General features: G+C 36.9%; 1 protein-coding gene across 4 annotated transcripts; it reads right to left on the bottom strand.

Moving 5' to 3' along the window:
* Window positions 1-565: 565 nt before the first annotated feature.
* LOC136842923 (protein abrupt-like) lies at window positions 566-19,848 on the bottom strand. 4 transcript variants are annotated; one of them, XM_067110892.1, is made up of 7 exons: window positions 19,670-19,808; window positions 17,670-17,765; window positions 16,107-16,643; window positions 14,930-15,232; window positions 14,020-14,136; window positions 3,062-3,366; window positions 566-2,680 (listed from the first exon to the last, which is right to left on the bottom strand). In XM_067110892.1, exons 2-6 carry the CDS (start codon window positions 17,751-17,753, stop codon window positions 3,079-3,081), a joined length of 1,329 nt encoding a protein of 442 aa, XP_066966993.1. In that variant the 5' UTR covers window positions 17,754-17,765; window positions 19,670-19,808; the 3' UTR covers window positions 566-2,680; window positions 3,062-3,078. The 4 variants fall into 4 exon arrangements, with proteins under 4 accessions (XP_066966993.1, XP_066966992.1, XP_066966991.1 ...); XM_067110891.1 differs by having other exon boundaries at window positions 2,615-3,366; window positions 19,670-19,846; XM_067110890.1 differs by lacking the exons at window positions 566-2,680; window positions 3,062-3,366 and adding an exon at window positions 4,594-5,531 and having other exon boundaries at window positions 19,670-19,812.
* Between the last annotated feature and the right edge of the window lie 1,483 nt (window positions 19,849-21,331).

Below are 21,331 nucleotides of genomic sequence, written 5' to 3'. Positions count from 1 at the left end.
GTCTGTCAAATCATTACTTGTTAGTTTATTGTCTAATACTCTCTCTCTCAAATCATTACTGTTTAGTTTTTTGTCCGGTATACTCTCTCTCTCTCTCTCTCTCTCATCATTACTTCTTAGTTTGTTGCCTAGTATGCTCTCTCTCTCTCTCTCTCTCTCTCTCTCTCTCTCTCTCTCTCTTAAATCATTACTTCTTAGTTTATTGTCTAGCATACTCTGTCTGATTGTCTCTCTTAAATCATTGTTGGTTCATTGTCTAGTACTCTCTCTCTCTCTCTCTCTCTCTCTCTCTCTCTCTCTCTCTCTCTCTCTCTCTCTCTCTCTCTCTCTCTCTCTCTCTCTCTTTTAAATAAATAAATAAATAAATAAATGAACATTTACTTGTTGCATGCATACATTTACTGTACAACTGACTTGCTGCAAACAATTCTCTTCTCCTGTAGCTGCCTCAAAACCTATTTGTTTCCATAAACTTTTCATCATTTACCAACGTGCCTTTGAATTTATACAGTAAACCCCAAACTGGGCTTTTTCTCTTGATGAAGGTTTAAAAGAAACAAAACGATGCTTTCAAATAGTTAATCTCTTCGAGACAGGCGAGGTCTAGACTCATACGTTCCTTGATATTATCAAACAAGTAAAAAATGCTGCTAAGTTTCTTCGGCGCAATCAAGTTTTCTGTACATCGTATAATCAAGGCCACAAAAAAATAGACCTATCTTCCGGTGTTCTAGGTTTAATGCTGTATAAGCCTGTCCTATATCGTTGCCAGACGCACGATTATGGCTAACTTTAACCTTAAGTAAAATAAAAATTGCTGAGGATAAAGGGCTGCAATTTGGTATATTTGATGATTGGAGGGTGGATAATTAACATACCAATTTGCAGCCCTCTAGCCTCGGTAGTTTTTAAGATCTGAGGGCGGACAGAAAAAGTGCAGACAGACAGACAGAATCGGCACAATAGTTTTCTTTTCAGAAATCTAAAACCAGGTCTTACAACTGTATGAGCACCCTGTCAAGCAAAATGATTGTTTCTACTGGCAGAGAACAGATGGATTCAGAAAAAAAAGCTTGCATTGAAAAAATACACCTATTTATTCTTGGGAAAACGAAAAGATAAAATTTGTACCAAGACAAGTTCAGTAACTAAAAAGTAATCAAACTGGAGAATTATGTCTGTCTTACTTACAAAACTAATCATTCTAGGGAAAGGACAAAACCGAATAAGGTTTTAGCTAACAATTCAACATGAGGCCGAATATACGCTCATCTCCCAAAGATCCCTCGCAACTGGGTGGGCACAAACGAGCTACAGAAATCCGAATAAATAAGTGATGATGGACGTTACAAAATCTTATTTATACTTTAGAAGTCTGTATTGGAATGAGGTCGTTTATTCTCACGTTACAATCAGATACTTCATAAGAGCATCTGGAATACAATTACAGTACTATACAATTCCCTCTACTTACAAAAGCTGCAAAAATAACACTGGGATGTTTACACTAACTCTTTCCATTTACCTAGACCCATATTGATGCAAATGCTAATCCAAAATTATGAGTTATTTTAAGAATAGACAAAAATACGAAATTTCAATTATTTATCCAAGTGCCAAGACAGATCAATTGTTTTTTTTTCAAAATGTGGTGGTCCTGAGATGAAGCCCTGTTTCTGACTTGATAGATTTCACCAGCAAACACGACCTTACCATCCTGTACTAGAAATGGGGGTCTGGTGGGAACCTATAGGTCTAAAAACTGCTGGGTCATCATCAGCCAATGCCTGGATCTCCCAGGTTCCAGCTTGAGTGGTGAGGGTGTTTTGGATCTTTTGTATATTTTCTGTACCTGGCCTCTGCCACTCATGAGAAACATTTAAGCCTACTGGCTCTCTGCTGTCGATGCTAAGCAGGAGCTCATCTGCCACCTCAACTGACTGCTAGCCACCAGATGCTACAATTTGAATGCGTCGGCCAATCAGAAGCAAGACAAAGACTGCAAAAATATCCGCTGTGATATTTGCTGTCATCTTAAAAAACATATGAATCTATTGGATGCAATTCCTTTTTTTTCTATACTAATGCATCATCTGACGCTTCAAAATACTCGTCATCACTACAGTACTTGCAGGGGCGTCATTTCAGATTTTTTATGGCGGGGGGGGGGGGGACAAAGGCAGTTTGGTGGGGGTTTTTTGATTATGAGCTGTTTCATGTGCTTTTTGAAGCACATAAGATATATAGAAAGATGTAACTTAATGTAGTGACACATTTGAATTTCGGTAGGAATAATGGAAAACCAGCTGCTGTTACTTCTTGGGGCTTGGTGGGGTGAGGGGGGCAAGTTGAGGCTTGGGGGGGCATCTTGAGTCTTGGGGGGTCAGTTGCCCTCCCCCAGCCCCCCTAAATGATGCCCCTGAGTACTTGGGCCAAAAAAATCTCTCAGATAATATTTATGCTGGATGAGATCCTTCGTATTCAAAAGAAAGGAGACATGATCAAGTTCTTGAAAGTTGACTAGTGCACAATATTGTAAAAATGAGGTTACCTTTTTTTTTCTCCAAAAACAAAATTCTTTCTGGGTCTCTTTAACTTGCTGTACAACCACTCCAACTCCCTCTTTCCACTGCCTTAAGCGCTGATTAGCCGGAGGTGCCACAGTGCTTGGCTTGACAGCCTAATGTTCATGAAATCGATTAATATAGTTAATTTTGGTACCCATGAAGAAAATGTTCTTTCTTGAAACATTATGTGCAACACAACATACTTTTCAAAAAAATTTAGTAAGTACTTTTCAATAAAAATTTAAATATGTAGGCTTCAATTAAAATTTCAGTACGTAATTTCCAATCAAAATTTCAAAGCATACTTTTCAATAAAAATTTCAATGCATAATTTTCAGTGAATATTTCAGTATATAATTTTCACAGCATCAATAACCCAGACATTTTAGTAGCCATAAATCAGTCAATCAACAAAATTTTCATTAAAAATTTCAATATGTGCTTTCCAATCAAAATGTCAACACATACTTTCCAGTCAAAATTTCCATACGTACTTTTCAAAAACGTTTCCTCAGTTAGACTTTGGATAGTTAGGCAGACTAGGTAGCGAAGAAGTCTGATGATGCTGCTGCTGCTGCTGCTGTTGTTGTTGGTCCCCACCAAAGACCACAGCTTTGGTGGCATGTGTCATGCTGTGTCGGTCGAGGTTGCAACGCTGCGTCGTGCGATACGGACAAAGAGTACAGGCGAAGGGCTTTTCCCCTGTATGGATTCTGATGTGCCTCTCCAGGCTACTGGCAAAGTCGAACTCTTTGTTGCAGTACGGACAAGGATGGATTCTCACGCGGTCCTGGAGATTCTGTGAAAGACAGACAGAGAGAGATAGAGTGAGAGAGAGAGAGGAGAGAAAGGCCCTGAGTTTATCACTGGCAGACTCTGAAAGGTGGGGGACTTACTTAATTCTAAGTGGAAAATCCTGAGGATATCACTGGAACATCTATATGGGTGGTACTTTATTCAGTCCTGTATAAGCCAGTGTATTTTAAGCCCGTGGTATTCTCTAAAGTCTGACCAGTTGGTATATGCAAACCCACAGATATGATATTCATATGTTTGTGAGATTAAGGTAACAGTTCATTAGTACTCACCAAGAACAAGTACATACGATGCACGTGGACAAAGTTCAAGTAACCATAAGTTTAAGGAGGCCAAGAGTTACGGAAAGAAAGTAAATAATTATGGAGAAAAGTATTCTCTTGCCTGCTAGTATCTACCATTCTAATGAAACAATGTCATTAAAACATTGATAACCAGTCAGGGAAATGAGAAGTGGAAATTTCTTGATATCCATATAACCTTTGTGCTAATAATTTGACCACCAAATGTTTACCAAACTGACATGCATTATTGAGGGGAAAACTCTCCTTAGCTGCTATACCTTACTTAGGATAACCTCATGATCTGATACCAAGTCAGTTGACCAGTCCAGAGCAGCAAGGAGCTGTCAGGTGTCAACTCAGCTGCAAAATGCTCAAAGAATTTATATGATGATAGAACTGGGTAATCATCTGCTTACCTAAATTAAAAGGTCCTGGCAAAAATGAGTTTGTGAGATGAGCAGTTTGCCTTATGTGAGGTAAAATGAAAGCTGATCAACAGCTCCATTAGCCAGTACTAGCAACAAGCTACAGACAAGTTCTCTTTTACCTGTAATCATACAGATTAAGGCCCTACTTTATTGATAATGACTTTCATAAGGACAAACTCATGAGCTGACACAATCATGTGCCTTACAGAATGCAGCCCTCAGCCAAAATGCCATGGTAATCTAGGCAATACTTTTACAAATGGGCCTAGTTAATCTTCTTCCACTAATGTGCTGTTTAAGAGATCTCGGACTTTTATTTACCTCACGTTAATCAAACTTGGCGCATACGGTCTGAATTTAACATCAAACCAATTAGAAAGTGTTGTTGCTTACATATTCTTCCCAACAACTCTTTCTTCACACTGACATGAAAAAAATCAATGACATTAATTAAGTTCGTAGTGACACAGCTGCTTAAGGATTAATTATGGGAATCTCTTTAGAATCTTGATTTTATTAAGTAACAGTGGCAAATTCCTAAAGTCAATAGGAAACATCATAGTTTGAATGATGACATAATCTGTATCCTTGAACAATTTTTGGGGGGTCACTCAAATACAGACCAAGACATTAACACAAATATTCATAGAGGAGATATACCCTATTTTATAAAAAGACAGTATCTCTTGAATTTTCATCCGTCCTAAATTTGCTCGATATAAAAAATTCAAAAACAAACTAGAAAGCAGGAATGCAATACACATTGTATGGAAAAAGCTTAATTTCAACATGTTTAACATATAATAATATGTCCATATCGAATAGGGCACATTTCAAAACACAAGTAATTTTGCTGTTATCAGTACATACTCCATTGTAATGAACAAAATGAAAAGACATGCCAGTGATACAAGATCTTTATCTTTAAATCAATTAAAGTTTTCGTTATCAACTGTATACAAAAGTATGCAGAAGATTTCTCTACATGAATCCAAAATCATCCATAGTTTCAAAACAGAATGAGAAAGAGTCTTTGTGTTTGACTTATTTTTCTACAACACCTCAGGAAAAACAGTGTTTGACTTTTCAGAATTTCTGCCACTGCTGTCGTCTACGTTAGACGCAGGATCTATGAGATGAACTCTCTTGATATGAACGTTCAGGTTTCCCCTCTGAGCCGATCGGAAAGAACAGTACGGGCACACGAACGGTCTTTCGCCCGTGTGTTTTCGGAAATGTTGCTTGAGCCAAGATTCTCTGTCGGTAACGTAACCGCACTCGGGAAACATGCACCTCCATTCCCTGGCATGCCGACTGTTATCTGTGTCCATCCGCGAATCATTCACGACTTGTTTTTCAATTGCGTACCAATATGCACTGCTCGACTCTCGAAATATGTTTCCTCTCATGTTTTGGTATGTTTCTTCAAGGCAACCCTAGAAAAGCAAAGCCAATAATCAACCTTGTGTTTGCAAAGGCATAAATTCACAGCAATTTACATTAATCAGAGTTTGGAATACCAAAGTGAAAGAAGAATGAGAAGGGAAAAACATGAGGGGTGAAAATTAAGTAAAATATGAAAATGAAGGAGGTAGAGCTAAAGCAAAAGAAACAACAGGATGATGGAAGCAGAACTCGGAGAATTATTGAATGAAGAGAATGAATATGAACTGGGGGATGTTGATATTGCTGAGGAACAAACAGGAAATACTAAATCTTGTTGATACTGTTCTTAGATTGAACTGGCCTTGTGGCGCACCAAGAAAGTACCAAGAAAAGTCATTAAATGGCACTAAGAAGGATGAAAGTACTAGAAAGAAATACTGAGTATATCCACAAAGATCAGCACTGAATCCTTTACTGTTAATCACAATAATGGAGGAAGCTATAAATGAATGCAAAAAGAGACTTCAGAGAGCTGCCATATGTAGATGACCTCATGTATGTTAACGGCAGAATCAGCGAAGGATGACAAACAAAATTAGGAAGAGTGGATCGGAGAAGAACCAAAACTGAACGCCAGCAAAACCAAGATCATAATGATCAGAAATGAAGGACACAAAAGGGTGTACTGAGAAAAATGGTCACTTGTTACGTTCTATACTGTGTACAGCATGAGAAAAGTGGTGTCATAAGAGCCACTCAGAACTTTAAGGTGTAGAGATAGTGCTGAGTTTCAGTGACCATGATATGTATATGAGGAGCTAATACTGAAGAGTTTTTGATTTGACAATCTTATGATAAAAGGGCAGACCTTGAAGGACACATTAGGCGACATATTAAGGTATGAGTCTTCTGCAAAAGCAGTACGAAAAACTTTACTAACACAGAAAAAGAGGAATGAGTTATTAGGCTATAGAAAAAGTGGAGTATTGTATTAGTGGACACAGCAAAAGTTCAAGGCTTACAAAGAAAATGGAGGATATTCTTAAACGGTATGATTGCAAAATGCTAAAAATCATGGCAGGATTGTACCAAGAACATTATACCACAAACAATGAAGGTGCACCGAGATGCAGCATCCAGATGCCACAAAATGAAGTGAGACAGCTTTAACATGTGATGATAAGGGGAGAGAATTAATCAAGGTGGAGAAGAGGAAGTTCTAGATGTAGACTCATCAGAAAGCTCTGCGAGTCGGGGAGGAACCAGAAGGATACTGGCAGAGTGAATAAGACTGAGGGGAACTAAAAGAATTCATCAGACATCTAATCCCATAAAGGTGAACATCTAATCCCATGAACGGAATACCGAAATTCAAAACTTGAGTGATGGCAATGATAGTGATGATGAAGATGAAAAACTACTTAAATTTATCGAGTAAGGTACAAATGTGCAACTAATCTAAAGCTTTACTACGTTTCACTATGTACAGGAACAAAAGATTCCTCACAATAAGGGGAACTATTTCTTAATCGCTTCAAACTACTATGAAGTGCAAATAACAAGGCAAATTATTGTCATCTCTAACAGTCAAAATATTTTTTCCTAAACATCCTTATCTTTGATATAGACAGACATACTCCAGAGTGAACAGTGCTTCAGTACAACTATAGTTCTTTGATTATCCTTATGCCCTCCTTAGGCCCATAGTTAAGTAACCTACCAGTGCATGATAATATAATACAAAGAACCACACCAACTTGTATTGCAATGAAATGCTTCCAGTGAAACTAGCAGAAAAATATGTTTCATAACAAACCCATTACTTTTAAACAGCCACATCGCACATCACTACACAGAATAAAAGTAATGGCTTGAATAGATAAAATCTTTTGCTTTTAAATACTTTCATTTGTTTCATAGTGCAGTGTGGAATCTTCTGATCTCCAAATATTTAAGAGAGGAGCAAGTTCGTTCTTGCTCTCTGACAACCTCCCCTGAATTTCAGGTGAATCGGTTGTATTTTCTATTCCCTCATATTTATTTATTTACCACCTTTTCCCATAACTTGTCTCTCTCTGCAGGCTGATTTCCCTTTAGAGCCCTCTCAAGTTTATAGTCTGTTGACTGTCCTTTAGTGTTTTCAGTTGAAGACGTAAAGAAAGAAAGAAAAACTCAATAACTTTTACACAGCCCATTTGTGCACAGAGAGGCAATAAAAAATAATGGGTTTGTATAAAAAAAACTTTTTAAAAACATCTTTTATGGATTGCTGATGCAAATCACTGCCTATCCTTTTGGTACAAAGGGATGCCTGTCTAAGAAAATATAAAGATAATGTTCCTCGTAGTGGTGAGAGATGACCCATCAAGTGGGGCCAAACACATGACCCCCACAAGAAAATTAGGCTACCGGAACCATAGGTAGGAAGTGACATCAGAGATTGGCACTCACAACAGTACTGAAATCACTCTACAGTACTAACTTGCCTGGCAATCGACAGGTCTGAAAAAAGAATTGTTTTCTGAAACAAAGAGAACCCCACAAGGGGGATCCCACTTTCAGCGTGGCCTTGCATGGCATACTGTAGATAGTATTAACTAAGAAGCAACTGTAGTAAAAGAAAATATATTGTAAAAAATAAATACAGTACAGGGTTTTGAAAAAAAAAAATGGGCGGTGAACAATAAAGCTGAATTTGAACCATGTTAACAACGAAAGAATGGTACTGGGTTGATGAACTTCTCAGTGCTTCCTGGGTACTTCTAGGAGGCAAAAAGCAGAGACCTTGTGCACTCACCATAAGTTTTTGCTCATTTAATGATAGGGTGTTCATTTAACAGAAATCAAGCACTCTTTTACATTTCATCCAGGCCTTTTTCTAAATTTTGGCCCTCTCAGTACAGTACCTGCTTTACAGTTCAGTGTGTTCCCAATGTAACATACTCTTCTTCTTCTGCAATCTGATATTTCACCAATCATTTTGCACACCTCTTATTCCATGTATCCTTTGCAACCCAGAGCATCTCTTAAAACTCAAACTACCACATTTAATAAACAGGAAGACGATGTGCGGAAGGACATTTAACTTTGCATATCTGCATTTTAAAAGATGAAAAAATAATTATTAAAAAGACAAATCATTCATAGCACTGCAGGACTATACTGTAATATAATATAAATATGGACAGGTCAAATTGGACTTCTCTTCGAAACTGGGTTCGCTATGCAGAGCAATTTGGTTGCAATAACTATATATTGTAATTTGGTTGCAATACAGAAATCAAATAATCTGTTGGTATATAGGGTTATAGTTCCCTGTTTCCTCAAAATACTTTTATTTTGATGGCCAATTTTCTCCAGTAAAACTGTTTTTGCTGGAGAGTTCTCCACTACACAGGCCACCAAACCTACCCATGATATGTACAGTACAGTACATACATCCAGCAAGTTGTTCCATGAGGCTCAGTGCCCCTATGATTGTGCTTTATTATTCTCGGATCCTTCATCCTTTTCTTTAATTCATCTCGCAACCAATAATCCTACCTGATTTGTTTTGCTCCCTAATGTTGATTTTCAAATTAAGCAAACTGAAACTATCGCCATGACTAATCATCAATTTGTGAATTTCCACCAACAAACGTTTTTCCGCAGGAAATGTTAAATGTTACATATTACCTAACAGCTCTTAACAGGAACTAAATTATCTACCAAAGCCTGCGAATCTGGATCCCTGGCACCAACTTCCACCCCTTTCCTAACAAGCTGCAAATGGAAAATTTGAAAACCTAAAACCAGACGAATGACTCACCGTGGACATCCGACCAAACCTAACAAGACCTTCGTGCATGTCCCCAAACTCCCATCTGGTTGTCCTCAACTGAATTTGGATTCATTGAAAGAAATAACTTGTAAAACTTTTTCTACGTTTATTTTTATAAAAAAATAATCAGGACATCAAGATATGGCAATTCAGAGAGAATGTTCTTTGTACAACACTTGTTAGGTAAAAGAAAAGAATTTCTATTAGAATACAGCAGAGTGCTAAATATTTAGAATACTGAATGGAAGAGAAAACATAACAATCCTGCGGAATTACTCTAGTAGAACTGTATCTTGTAACTGATAGTATTGGCAATCACCCTGTGGCACCTCTTGATAATAAAGGTCAAAGTGATGCCTTTTTATATGAGCTTTCAAGTTGCTGCTCTGCGCAGAGCAATAGTCGCACTTAGGGCACTGGAATGGCTTTTCTCCAGTGTGAATGCGCAGATGCTTGCGCAGCTGCGAAACATCTTGTCCCTTGTATCCGCACACTTGGCAGCACCTCTTCTCGAGCGAGTCGTTCAACTGGTCGCCCGTGAGCTGCCTCGAATCGTCGGCAGCTATTTGGGAACTCCCCTCAGTGTAACTTCTTTGGTAAGTGTACAGATCAGGAGGCTCTCTTGGTCCTTTAGCAGGATGGCTCGGCTGTCCACATACAACTTGTTGCCCCAACCCAGATCTTGCTTGCCCCTAGAATGTACATCAGTTGACTTGTACAGTCAGCATAAGCTTACTAAAGAAGTATTTACATATATAACGTACATGAATGCATGTACATAGTACATTCTACTGTATGTACTATATGTATAAGGCATAAACAGCATATATGTAAATCTTGTACATTTTTAAAGAAATGTTACTATTTTGTAGCAAACAAACCATTGTTTTACAAAAGCAAATATCTCCCATTCAGCAACCCAGAAAAGGCATTCTTACTGTTTGCAAACTTTTACTGGTGAGAACTAGGAATGACCATAAACTTTACGGTCAAAATCTTTATTTTATGCTTGATTTGTCAGTCACTGACAAGAACAAGTGAAGAAACACTGTAAAACAATCATTTATATGCTTCAAAATACTTTCAACTACTGGACCAAGCAGAACAAAAGCATCCTTACAAAAGGACCTCTGAGATCGCCAAAAACATCTTGAACTTCCACAAGGAAACTTTCAACATCATCTGAAGGAATCCTGAACCTCTCAGGGGACATATGGTCCAAGAACTATACACAAACAAAAATTCAGACGAAATACTGTATATATGATTCCGTAACTTTCCTCGCCAATCAGCCATCACCATGGGCAAGTAAAATTTTACAAACTTCCCAAAAATCTATCAACCCATTAAAGAAGATTGAAACAGCCTCTGAAGTTAAAATGTCACCATAAGCAACAATATGAAGAACAGATTAGACAAGTGCTCTAAACTACTGGGCACTGACCTCAGTGGGATTGAAAACGAAAGGCTGTACTTGACATAGATCAGCAGTCCTCCATTTAATAAGAGAGGAGTTTCCTGAAGGTAAACACTTTTTTCTGTTTGAAATACCAAAACAGCCAGACCTCGAGGCACAGCCATACCCTCCCACAGACTATCAGGAAAATTACACAGTTTAAAATCTGCAAAAAGTGGTGCACCTTGTCTTTCCTTCATGAAACCTGTAGTTCTGCTGATGGAAATGTCACAGAAATCATTTGCTGACATTTCTATAATTAAATGTACTGTCCTCAAGATAGATTATGGAAGTACTGTAGTATTATCATTATAATTATGAGTATTACAGTTATTGTTACTTCTGCTGCCATCATCACTGATATTCAATATTAGTGTAGTACATATTCATATGCAACTAGCCACACATTAGAGGAAGAAAGTGTAGTAAGAAGGAGTAGGATAACTGGCATAAAAAAAATGAGATACATGAAAAAAGAAAAATATATATAAACAGTAGTTTGGAAAAATAAAACAATTCAAGGAAACAGCAAAAAAGCACTTTAAAATAGCATCACACCCGCTCTTAAATTTAAGATCATTAATCTCCATAAAACTGCCAAGTAAACTATCCCAGAGCCCTACAGGTCAGAGGCAGAGATATTGTTGGTCCTTCAACAGGCTACGGATGCTGATGCTCTCAAAAACGAGTCTATAGCAATTATTCTCTCAAGTCCAGGCAATAATGGTGGTGGCAGAAGTTCTCTATCAAAAGATGACCTCTTGATATTTTTAAACAATTTAAATCATAATTACTACGGTTTATCAGGCAGACAGATAGATAGATAGGAAAACAACATTCCAGCAATGGGAAAATGAAGGTCTGAAGCAAAAGGTACTAATAACCCCATCACCATAGATGTAAGAAGACTGTGAATCCCAGTAGAGAGACACTACAGGCAGTCCTCAGTTATCAGCAGCATCAGTTATCGGTGATCCAGTTTTACAGCGCTTGTCTAGCGACGACGATAACCAGATTTTCAACACCGATTCCTGTTATCAGCGCTGATTGCCAGTTATCGGCGGTGCTGATCACCAGTTATCGGCGCCGATAACCAGGAATCAGTGCTATTATCACTGATTTTCGGTTATTGCCAATTTTCGGTTATCGTCACGCTATCGGGAACGGAACCCCGCCGATAACCGGGAACTGCCTGTATTTACAATGTGTTCACGTGGCGTACTGAAGATGGTATTGAAGGTTCTCTGCAGTGTCCCTCTGGCCCCAGCTCCATTGCTTTCTCTTATGTTTCATCCATTCCCTTTGATCTCTTTCTCTTTAGCTTTCACACTTTAATTTGTTCCATTCTCACTACAGAACAAATCACCCAATGAGAACCTATGGATTTGATTAAGCGGTCTGGTAAAATTTGAAAAATGTCTTTACAACATAAAACGAGCTTTTCATACAAACCCGTCAATCACATTAAGGCTGTCATCAGAGTGACATTGCAGACCATGCTGATGTGCTTAATGCGATTGATGGGTTTGTGATGAACAAACATAGTTCTGAGGAGTCGTAAAAAAGAAAGCTGGAAAAAGGTGGCATCAAGCATATGCACCAAAAACAATGCTTTGTCATTCCCTGTTGACAGCGAATCATGGAGTGGGTGCTAGGTACAAGATTGGCTAATTTAGCAGGCCCCATTTTCGCTGAAGCTTGGTGTCATCCCTACTGACTGCACCACTTACTAAAACCATTCTAAATTTGTAGTGTTGTTTAGTCTTAGCAGCGACTTAATTTTTCCTTTGGGACGAGAAACTTACTTCAATGGAAGTGCCATAGTATGCATTTGTCTTACTTCCAAGGCTAATGGCTGCATTGTTAAAAATAACTAGAATCAACACAGATACTATAAAACCACCACATGAAAAACCAAACATAATCTAGGTTCACTAGAAGCACCATCAATAACAATTCTCTGCTGCCAGCTAACTGATGAGATCATGTTCTAAACCCTCAAATTATGCTTTGGTTACATATCTAAGCCATCCTACTGGTCTCCATCCTGTTGCTTTCATTATCCACTATTTTTCTGACTGATTTCTCCTCCACTCCCCACAATCGTTATACAGAAATCATCATCTTTATGTCAACTTTTTCCATTACCTGGTTAGACATGAATCAAGGTCTCTTAACTCTCTCCTGCATTGCACAACTGCTCATGCTCCAACATTTCCTGGGCCTTGTCACAGGTTGTCTTCATCCTAATAATTCCACAGCTACTGCTTCTCTGATTAATCTCCAAGTTACTTATTTAAAATATGTGACCAGTACTCAGTTAAATGTCCCTCCTATGCATTAAGACAAGTAAAATAAGAGCTCTTGTTCGTCATATGGTCACAACAGTGCTAAGAAATCCTATGATGAATGTTTACCAACGAATAAATCTTACAGCATTAGTTGATAGTGAAACAAAAGTTAGACAAATGAAATATTATTTACTGTATGCCCACCTTAAAGATGTATCTTATATACAAAATAGAATTAATAACACAAGCTCATTTAAAGAGGGTGGTATCTAACAGAGATTTTATTAAAATAGTTACACGCTTTCAGGGACTGTGAGTCCTCGTTGACTGGTAGCTACCAGAGGACAGATAGTCCTAAAAAGCTTTTAACTTTTTTTAGTAAAATCTCCATTAGATACCATCCTGTTTACATGAGGTCCTGTTATTAATTGCATGAATGCACAGAACAACTGCGCAAGTGTTCAAGTTTAACAAAATTAAATGGGACAATGCACTTTCAGACTTCCAAAGCACGAAAAACAGATATCACTTCTTGATAAAAAAACTTGCACATATAATTAATTCCCAGTACATGGAATTACTACATTAAGTTGGTTAAAAACCTACTCATGGAATAACTGTACAAAAGGATCCATACACAAGTCTACCAGGAGAGGATGTAATTAGTTACAGCAAATGAGATGTGTGCTCCCCATGGCCTTGGGGACATTAATTGGTCTCTACCTCCCTCTACATTTTGTTTGTAATTAGGATCCAGAGTTTTGCCTCAGGCATCTTAGGCCACAAAAGACAGGTTCCGTAAATAATGTAATTTTTGTTCATGTGAACAAAGAGTTATTTTATTTTCATAAGTTCTGTCACTCACTAAGAGAAGATTCAGCAACCAGGTAATAATGACAAAGCAGAACGAAATCTAAAACCGAGAGGTTTCTATTCAAATGAAAGTGAAACTGAAAATAAACAACACTTACCATTGACTGTGTACTGTGGTGGTTTGGCAGGAGAGATTTCTTTTCTGGAAATCCTTGTAAGTGGAATGCAGCCGAGTCTCTCTTACCGTGGTCACTATCCCAACTATGTCCCCCATCCTAAAATATAATGGTAGACTTTAAGTGGGGAATGACATAATAAATTAGGAAAAATCTAAATGACAATCACAGACAAAACAATCCAAAAAACAACTTTATGAATAAACTCTCTAAATCTTTACTGAGAAATCTTAAAACAATTCTGCTCCATAATTCATCTATCAGTATTTCACCTATGCCTTCAACTATTAATTTATTTTTTAAAATTTTAGTAACTGATCTCTTCTTTCTGTATTTCCTTTTACCTTCCGTTACTTCTTTCAGATGAATACCATGTCGGTTAGGACCTACACTTCCACAAACGGGGCCCCACTCTTATGCAGAAGGAGGATCTATGTGAAGCAATGACATTCATTGAGTTTAAGAGAAAGTGCTCAGGAAATTGCTTTCTTAGGATCAGTTTGAGTAACCTGTCTGGATTCCATGTTATCTATAAATATCTGATAATCACTGAGAAGAAATGAAATTTGGTGAGAAAGGGCTCAAAAGAATTGTCAATTGTGGAGTTCAGTCTTGGAAATCCTATATTCAACGTCTCTTCTTCAGTTTCTGTTAATTGTACAACTGTTTACCATACCTAATTGTTGTTCGTATCAAAGAAACTTAATCACTCACAAGAGAAGTGTTCAATTCAAAGCTTTTAAACCTCGAGAGAGCGATCACAATTAACGCTTCAACATCTTGTGATGGAATGTAAAAAAAAAAAAATCATACATTACAATTTTTTAAAGCTCAGATCAAAAGGCTGTTCCCAGACGGCATAAATTGAAGTACACTACCAAAACATACTTACACTCTGTAAACTTGGACCTGGTATGGCTTGAGACACAATATCTTCAAAGGTCTGCGGCTGCAGCGGATACTGTTGTGGAATATTGGGATTAAGAACGTCAGGAGTCACTTCGCTTCCGAGAGAACTTTCGAACTGTAACTCTCCTGATTCACTTGACGTTTTGGTCCTCTGCGGCGTGCATCTTGATTCGATTGCAGAATTTTCTATATTATCGTTTGTATCCGTATCTGTCAGCTGAATGCCGTCTTCATCTTCGTACTTTACGTCCGTTTCCTCTTTTATTACAAAGTCTGTTGCCGGGGGCTGGAGAAAAAACATCTCAAATGAGTTACATACATCTTTACACTGCATGCACCAATGTACTAAGATAGTGTAAAACTAATGTTCATATAATATCATGTAGGACTTGATCAGTGTAAAGCACAAAAATTTTCAGGTCTACAGTAATTAGCATGTAATTAACCACTACATTGTCTCTGGCTCTTATATACAGTATATGACAATTCATACCGCTGAACACTGCACAAAATGAGTCAAAATTTTGGATAAGTACTTAATAAATTACCTTAAAAGAGTTCATAATTATGAAAATAAATGGGCAGACTGATTAAGAATTGGCAAAGGTCTTGAACTTTTAGTAGTGGTAAAACGTCCATCCTCTCAAACCTTGTTTCATTTTCCGATTTGCTTTCAAGTTCATATATTCAATGGTCATCCAAAGAAATTGATGAACCTAACACTAAGACGACAGATTTACTGTATTTATGAAAATGTTTGAAAAATCCTGATGTTTTCATCTGAACACCAACAGAACACTTAGTAAAACAGAAAATAGAATGAAAAATTCCAGAATAGTCAAAATAATTGGAACAAGTACAGTTGTTACACTGGTGGGTCACTAGTTGAACAGTCAATAAAAAAAAATTATGTGAGACAACAAATTGTTACACAGTTCAAACAAATGACTGATCACTTAAAAATACAAAAAAGGATGCCTCAATACTGTATCTTTGAATTATCTGTTGAATTAACTTAGAAACTCAATGTGGGACTTCACCAGCAGTTAATTCAATTTCTAACGGCCCACCCAATGCCATACTGGCTGCATAATGTACGTGTGGAAAAACTGTATGAGAAAACAATAAATGTTGAAGGAATAATCCTACTACATACTTACATTCTGTTCACCGCTGTGACTTTCACTAAACCCCTCATTTGTACTCTTGTTCGGACTTTCGTACGAAGAAGTATCATTATACACAACACGCTCTCCACTTTCTGAACTAACGCTGTCGTCAGAGGACGTGTAACTAGTCTTTTTAATGGGAGGATGAGCCTCTGCTCCTAATGGATTTTCCTCATGCCTCCTTTTTCTATGTTTCGTTTCACTTGCACGTTTCACCTCAGAGTTATTAGAATCCTCTTCATGTTGTCCAGGTTCATCGGGTACTGCTAAACCTTTGATTCTTAAGCATTCTGCTGCTTTGATTAGACACGCAAGATCGTTCTGTACAACATTTACTTCACCGAGATACATATAATTCAACAGGGCCTCAAGATCCTGCTGCCGAATATCTTTCAGAACAATGATTGGATGCTTACAAGGAGTTCTGCTCAATATTTCAACGAAATAGTCACTACACGTCGAAAGCACGATTTTATGAACACTGTAAAACTTGCCATCACATGCCAGGGTGATATCACTGTAGTTTTCCTGGGAATAAAAGGATTGATGATGTTGATATTTTTCCACATCATACTATATTGTCATAATATTGTACAGTGTGCACATATACCTCTTAATACAAACATGTATTTTGTAAAATTTTGTTTCAAATATACAAACCTCTTTAACTAAACCTTTAATACTCAACTGTGTGGAGACACAGTGCTGAATTACTGGCTGAAATGACAAATGTAAAGACCGAAGGTTTGTATGTTAGGAAAAATACAAATTACTTTAAAAAGCAGTTATAATTCAGTTGTGGATGGGTATCACCTATCATGGAGAGACTCATATGCCATCTGCTGAAAGCTCAAACTGCTTAACTCCTTCTGAGGAACACAGATGCACACAAATGGATTGTGCAAATGTGATATCTTCTTTTCATGTGTACGCAGATAGATACAGTGAAAAACTTCTATAATGAATGCTAAAATAAATGAAGGGTAAACCAATCTGCTTGTTAATTGCCAAGGTGATTCAGTCAGGTACCAGGTTAACACAAAGCAGCACTAGCACCAGTAAAATATTACAAAACGTAACACCAACTATGTAATTTTACATGAAAATATGAATTATACATATCTCAAAATACAATCACATATTAAGGCAATAAAACTTTCCAGGTATGCATGGTTTTCATGGGGGGTAATGTCAGCTATAAAAAATAAACAGAAAATAAAGTACATATTATTTTCAAGTAAAATCATTTGAAGTAAAGGAACTGAATGACAGAAACTGGTGGGCTACTGGAACATTCAATAAGCACATTTCCTACTGATGAACTACGTTAAGAGAACTTGCTGCGGGTACAAGGTTGCCCCAAGGCTTACTACTACTTTCCTTGCTTAAAGACTGACTTGGCACTTACTTTTTCCAATATGACTGGGCATTACTTTACAAACAGTAAAATGGTTTGTAATTCATATGAACACAAAAAGTTATAATATTTACAATAAATATATCCATCTATTAGTACTTTCTCAGTTAAAGAGACGAATCTGAAGAATAACTAACCTTGTTTCTTAAATTAGCTAATGCCAGCATGAACGAAGAGTGGTGATTATTCCACCGGAGAGAGAGCAGCCCATCACTAGACATCCTGATGCACTTCTGGAATAATAATCAATATAATTACCCAGTTGTATAAATATAACAAATAAAAGGAACAATTCTATACCCTCTTAACAGGAAATTTATTTAAACTTCCAACTACTAAATGTCTACATACAGTAAAACCCCAGTTCTTCAGCAACTAAACTGTTCAACAGTTTCAAATAGACTAATAGCTCATATCTCTGTGCCTTCATAATCTACTGAACCTTTGCAGGTCTACCATAGCTAGCAAAAACTTTATTTACCATTTGAATAGAGTGAGTGGCTGCAACAACACTTGTGCCACCTGCAACCAGCACTACCTATCTTTAAAGGATGAGATCCGTGCCTTAGACTTCACCACATTACAAAAGTTTACATATAGCCTAAGAACCTTACGTCAACTATATGAGATTGTGTTGAGTTTATTCAAATAAGTTTGTATTCATGCCCATTATCAAAGTTGTCTTGGACATAACTAGCCTCCTTCTATAAACATATTAGCTGTCTGGAAGAATTAAAAGTCACGAAACTTGAATTTTAAAAACACAGGATTTCATGGGGTCTGGGGCTTGGTCATACCAATCACTACCTTACAGATCCTCATGTTTCAGTTTTGAGTGGCCAACTGTATAATTATTTCATTAAAAAGAAGGAAGGTCCTTTAACCCCACAGCATATGACTAAATATGTCATTCATCCATTAATGACTCTATCTAGGCTAACACTACACCGTTCTGTGGGCAGAATATCATCCACATACCGTGTGTCTATTATGTCATCAAGTTTTCCCTTTTGAGGGGTTGGATATGAAATGAGTTCTCTCCATTCTTAACTGTCCTCTGCTCTTTCTGCCTAGACTCCCATTGGGTCTATGGGTCGTACAACATAAATAATCAATACATTTGTAAACTACACAAATGCACACTGATAAGTTAGCCTCATTGAAGGTTCTGTCTCATGCAAGCCTAGGCTATGCTTGAAAAGCCTGATTACAAACCACAGCATAGCCAAGGAGACATTCAAAGACAAGAAAAAGAGGTCTGGTATTAACACATCAGCTTTAGCCTATATCATCAGCACTTATAAGGAATATGGGAAATAGTCTACAATAACAGAAAGAAGGGTAGCAATATCGTAATAATGATTTCATGACAAGTAATGGAAAAGTCTGAAAAAGACAGTACTCTAAATAAACTTGCCACTCATAAGGAGAATGTCATTCTAGTTGGGCACAACAAAAGCACCGATTCAGGTTGGGTTTAAATGTAAGCCATCAGAACAAACGCCGACCCTGCTATACAGTGGGATTAATAAGGTCGAAAGAAGAAGATTAATAAGGTCGAAAGAAGAAGAAGAAGAAGCAAGCCACCAGAACAAATGCAGAGTGGGGTGTCCGGGCTACCTTAGTAGGCACTTCCGTCATGGGCATTTTGGAGTGAATATGACCTAACCAAACCTACCTTCGCCTAACCTAAACTCTGATGCCATTCCCTGACCTAGTTGGTGTGTGTGTACCCACAACGTAAATTGTGACCCCTCATTCTAGACTTTACCCTAGGCCAGCTACAGCCTGGCCTTTTTTTAACCTAACATTACTGTAGGGTTACGTGAACTAGCCAAACCTAGCCTGACATTACCAACCCAGAGGTATTCAACCCCCATGATTTCAACCCGCCTAGCTTTAGCCATAATCAACGCCATACCCTAATTCGTATTTAGAGTAAGATACTTGTGTTTGGGCATTTAAGCCTCGGTATATCAATTATACCTCAAAATTAGCCTGGGTCAGGCTATCAATACAAAGCCTAACGACCCTAGCTTAGCGTGGTGCGAGATAGCCTTACGATCTCTTCTCAAGAACAAAATATGTAATAATTGGTTAATATTTAGAGACAATGTTACATATTTAACCAACATACCAGTCTACACCGTGGCAGTGAGTCACAGAATTCAAAGACACTTCATTTTTGTCTTTGCATCGACGGTAAAATCGACAGGAAGGGTCTTCGGTAACCGACTAGCTGGCCATTTGACAGATCGGCTCAGGATGTAAACAAAAGGGGCGTCGTCTATTCGACGGGAAACAGTTTTAAAAACTGGTAACCTTCTCAGAAAAAAAGGGTCTATTTTTTTATATTTTTACTCAGAAATGTAGTAATTTGTGAACATAAACTAAATCAGCCATTTCTCATAAGGCTAATATTTAGATTACCGACAAAATACAATACTGCCATATGTTACAAATTAACTTACAATACTAAATCTTAAACGAGCGTGTTCTATAAATCATCCCAAAAACAGATTTTAAGACGTTATTTTGGGAAAATGGAAAAAATGTATCCAGTTGCTTATATGAACTAAATAAAAATGTCTCTGAAGGTAATAATAATCATTAGAACACTAAAAAAATACAATCCTATTTTAGTATATACAATATTAAATAGTGAATGGGCGTGTCCTATAACCATCCCAGCCCAAATATAAAGGTTGTTTTACATAGACAACTCAGAAACGTCAGTTACAAGCACCAAAAAATTATCTATTTGAAATGTTTATTCTTAATTATATGATCAGATATATATATATATATATATATATATATATATATATATATATATATATATATATATATATATATATATATATATATATATATATAGTTAATGCTTTAAGGAGAACAGTTAAACATTACATTATAGTGTTTTAAGATGTTGTTTGACAGCCTATACCATGTAACAAATATTTATAACATTTTCAGAATGAATGAGTAAGAAAAAACACACAATCGGTGAATATAATATATATTGTTCATTTCCTTTTTGGAATGAAGACTTTATAATAGAAATCGATGATCTGTTTATTCAATTTGATCACAGTTTTTTAGGAACAATGCTACGTAACATAAATACAGTAATATCAATTTAAGGATGATAATAATAACAATAACATAGACAAAAAAAGATAACAGCGATTATGATGATAACAGTATTATTATTATTAGTAGTAGTAGTAGTACTACTGCTATCTCTACTACTAATAATAATAATAATAATAACACTGTTATCATCATAACAGCGATTATGATGATAACAGTATTATTATTATTATTATTATTATTAGTAGTAGTAGTAGTAGTAGTAGTAGTAGTAGAAATACCAAAATAGTAGTGATAAAATTTTTGTCAATGTCACAAGACATGTACAAATATTATCACAGGTATCTACCAGCTGTCTTTGGGGATGGTGCCTCAGAACACTCTCTCTCTCTCTCTCTCTCTCTCTCTCTCTCTCTCTCTCTCTCTCTCTCTCTCTCTCACACATACATACATACATACTGTGTACACACACACACACATATATTATATATATATATATATATATATATATATATATATATATATATATATATATATATATATATATATATATATATATATTTATGTGTATAACTGAATCACGAAAATATGGAACACAATGAATATATGTATGAATAAAGACAAAATCCTGCTAAGTAAAGGACGACAGTCGAAAGGCCTCATGCAGCACCCCATTGTTTCTCTTTCCTTCGTGGATTTTGTCTTT

The sequence above is a fragment of the Macrobrachium rosenbergii genome, chromosome 10 (genome assembly GCF_040412425.1).
Source record: "Macrobrachium rosenbergii isolate ZJJX-2024 chromosome 10, ASM4041242v1, whole genome shotgun sequence".
Classification (NCBI taxonomy): domain Eukaryota; kingdom Metazoa; phylum Arthropoda; class Malacostraca; order Decapoda; family Palaemonidae; genus Macrobrachium; species Macrobrachium rosenbergii.
This window is presented reverse-complemented; position numbering and strand designations above follow the sequence as displayed.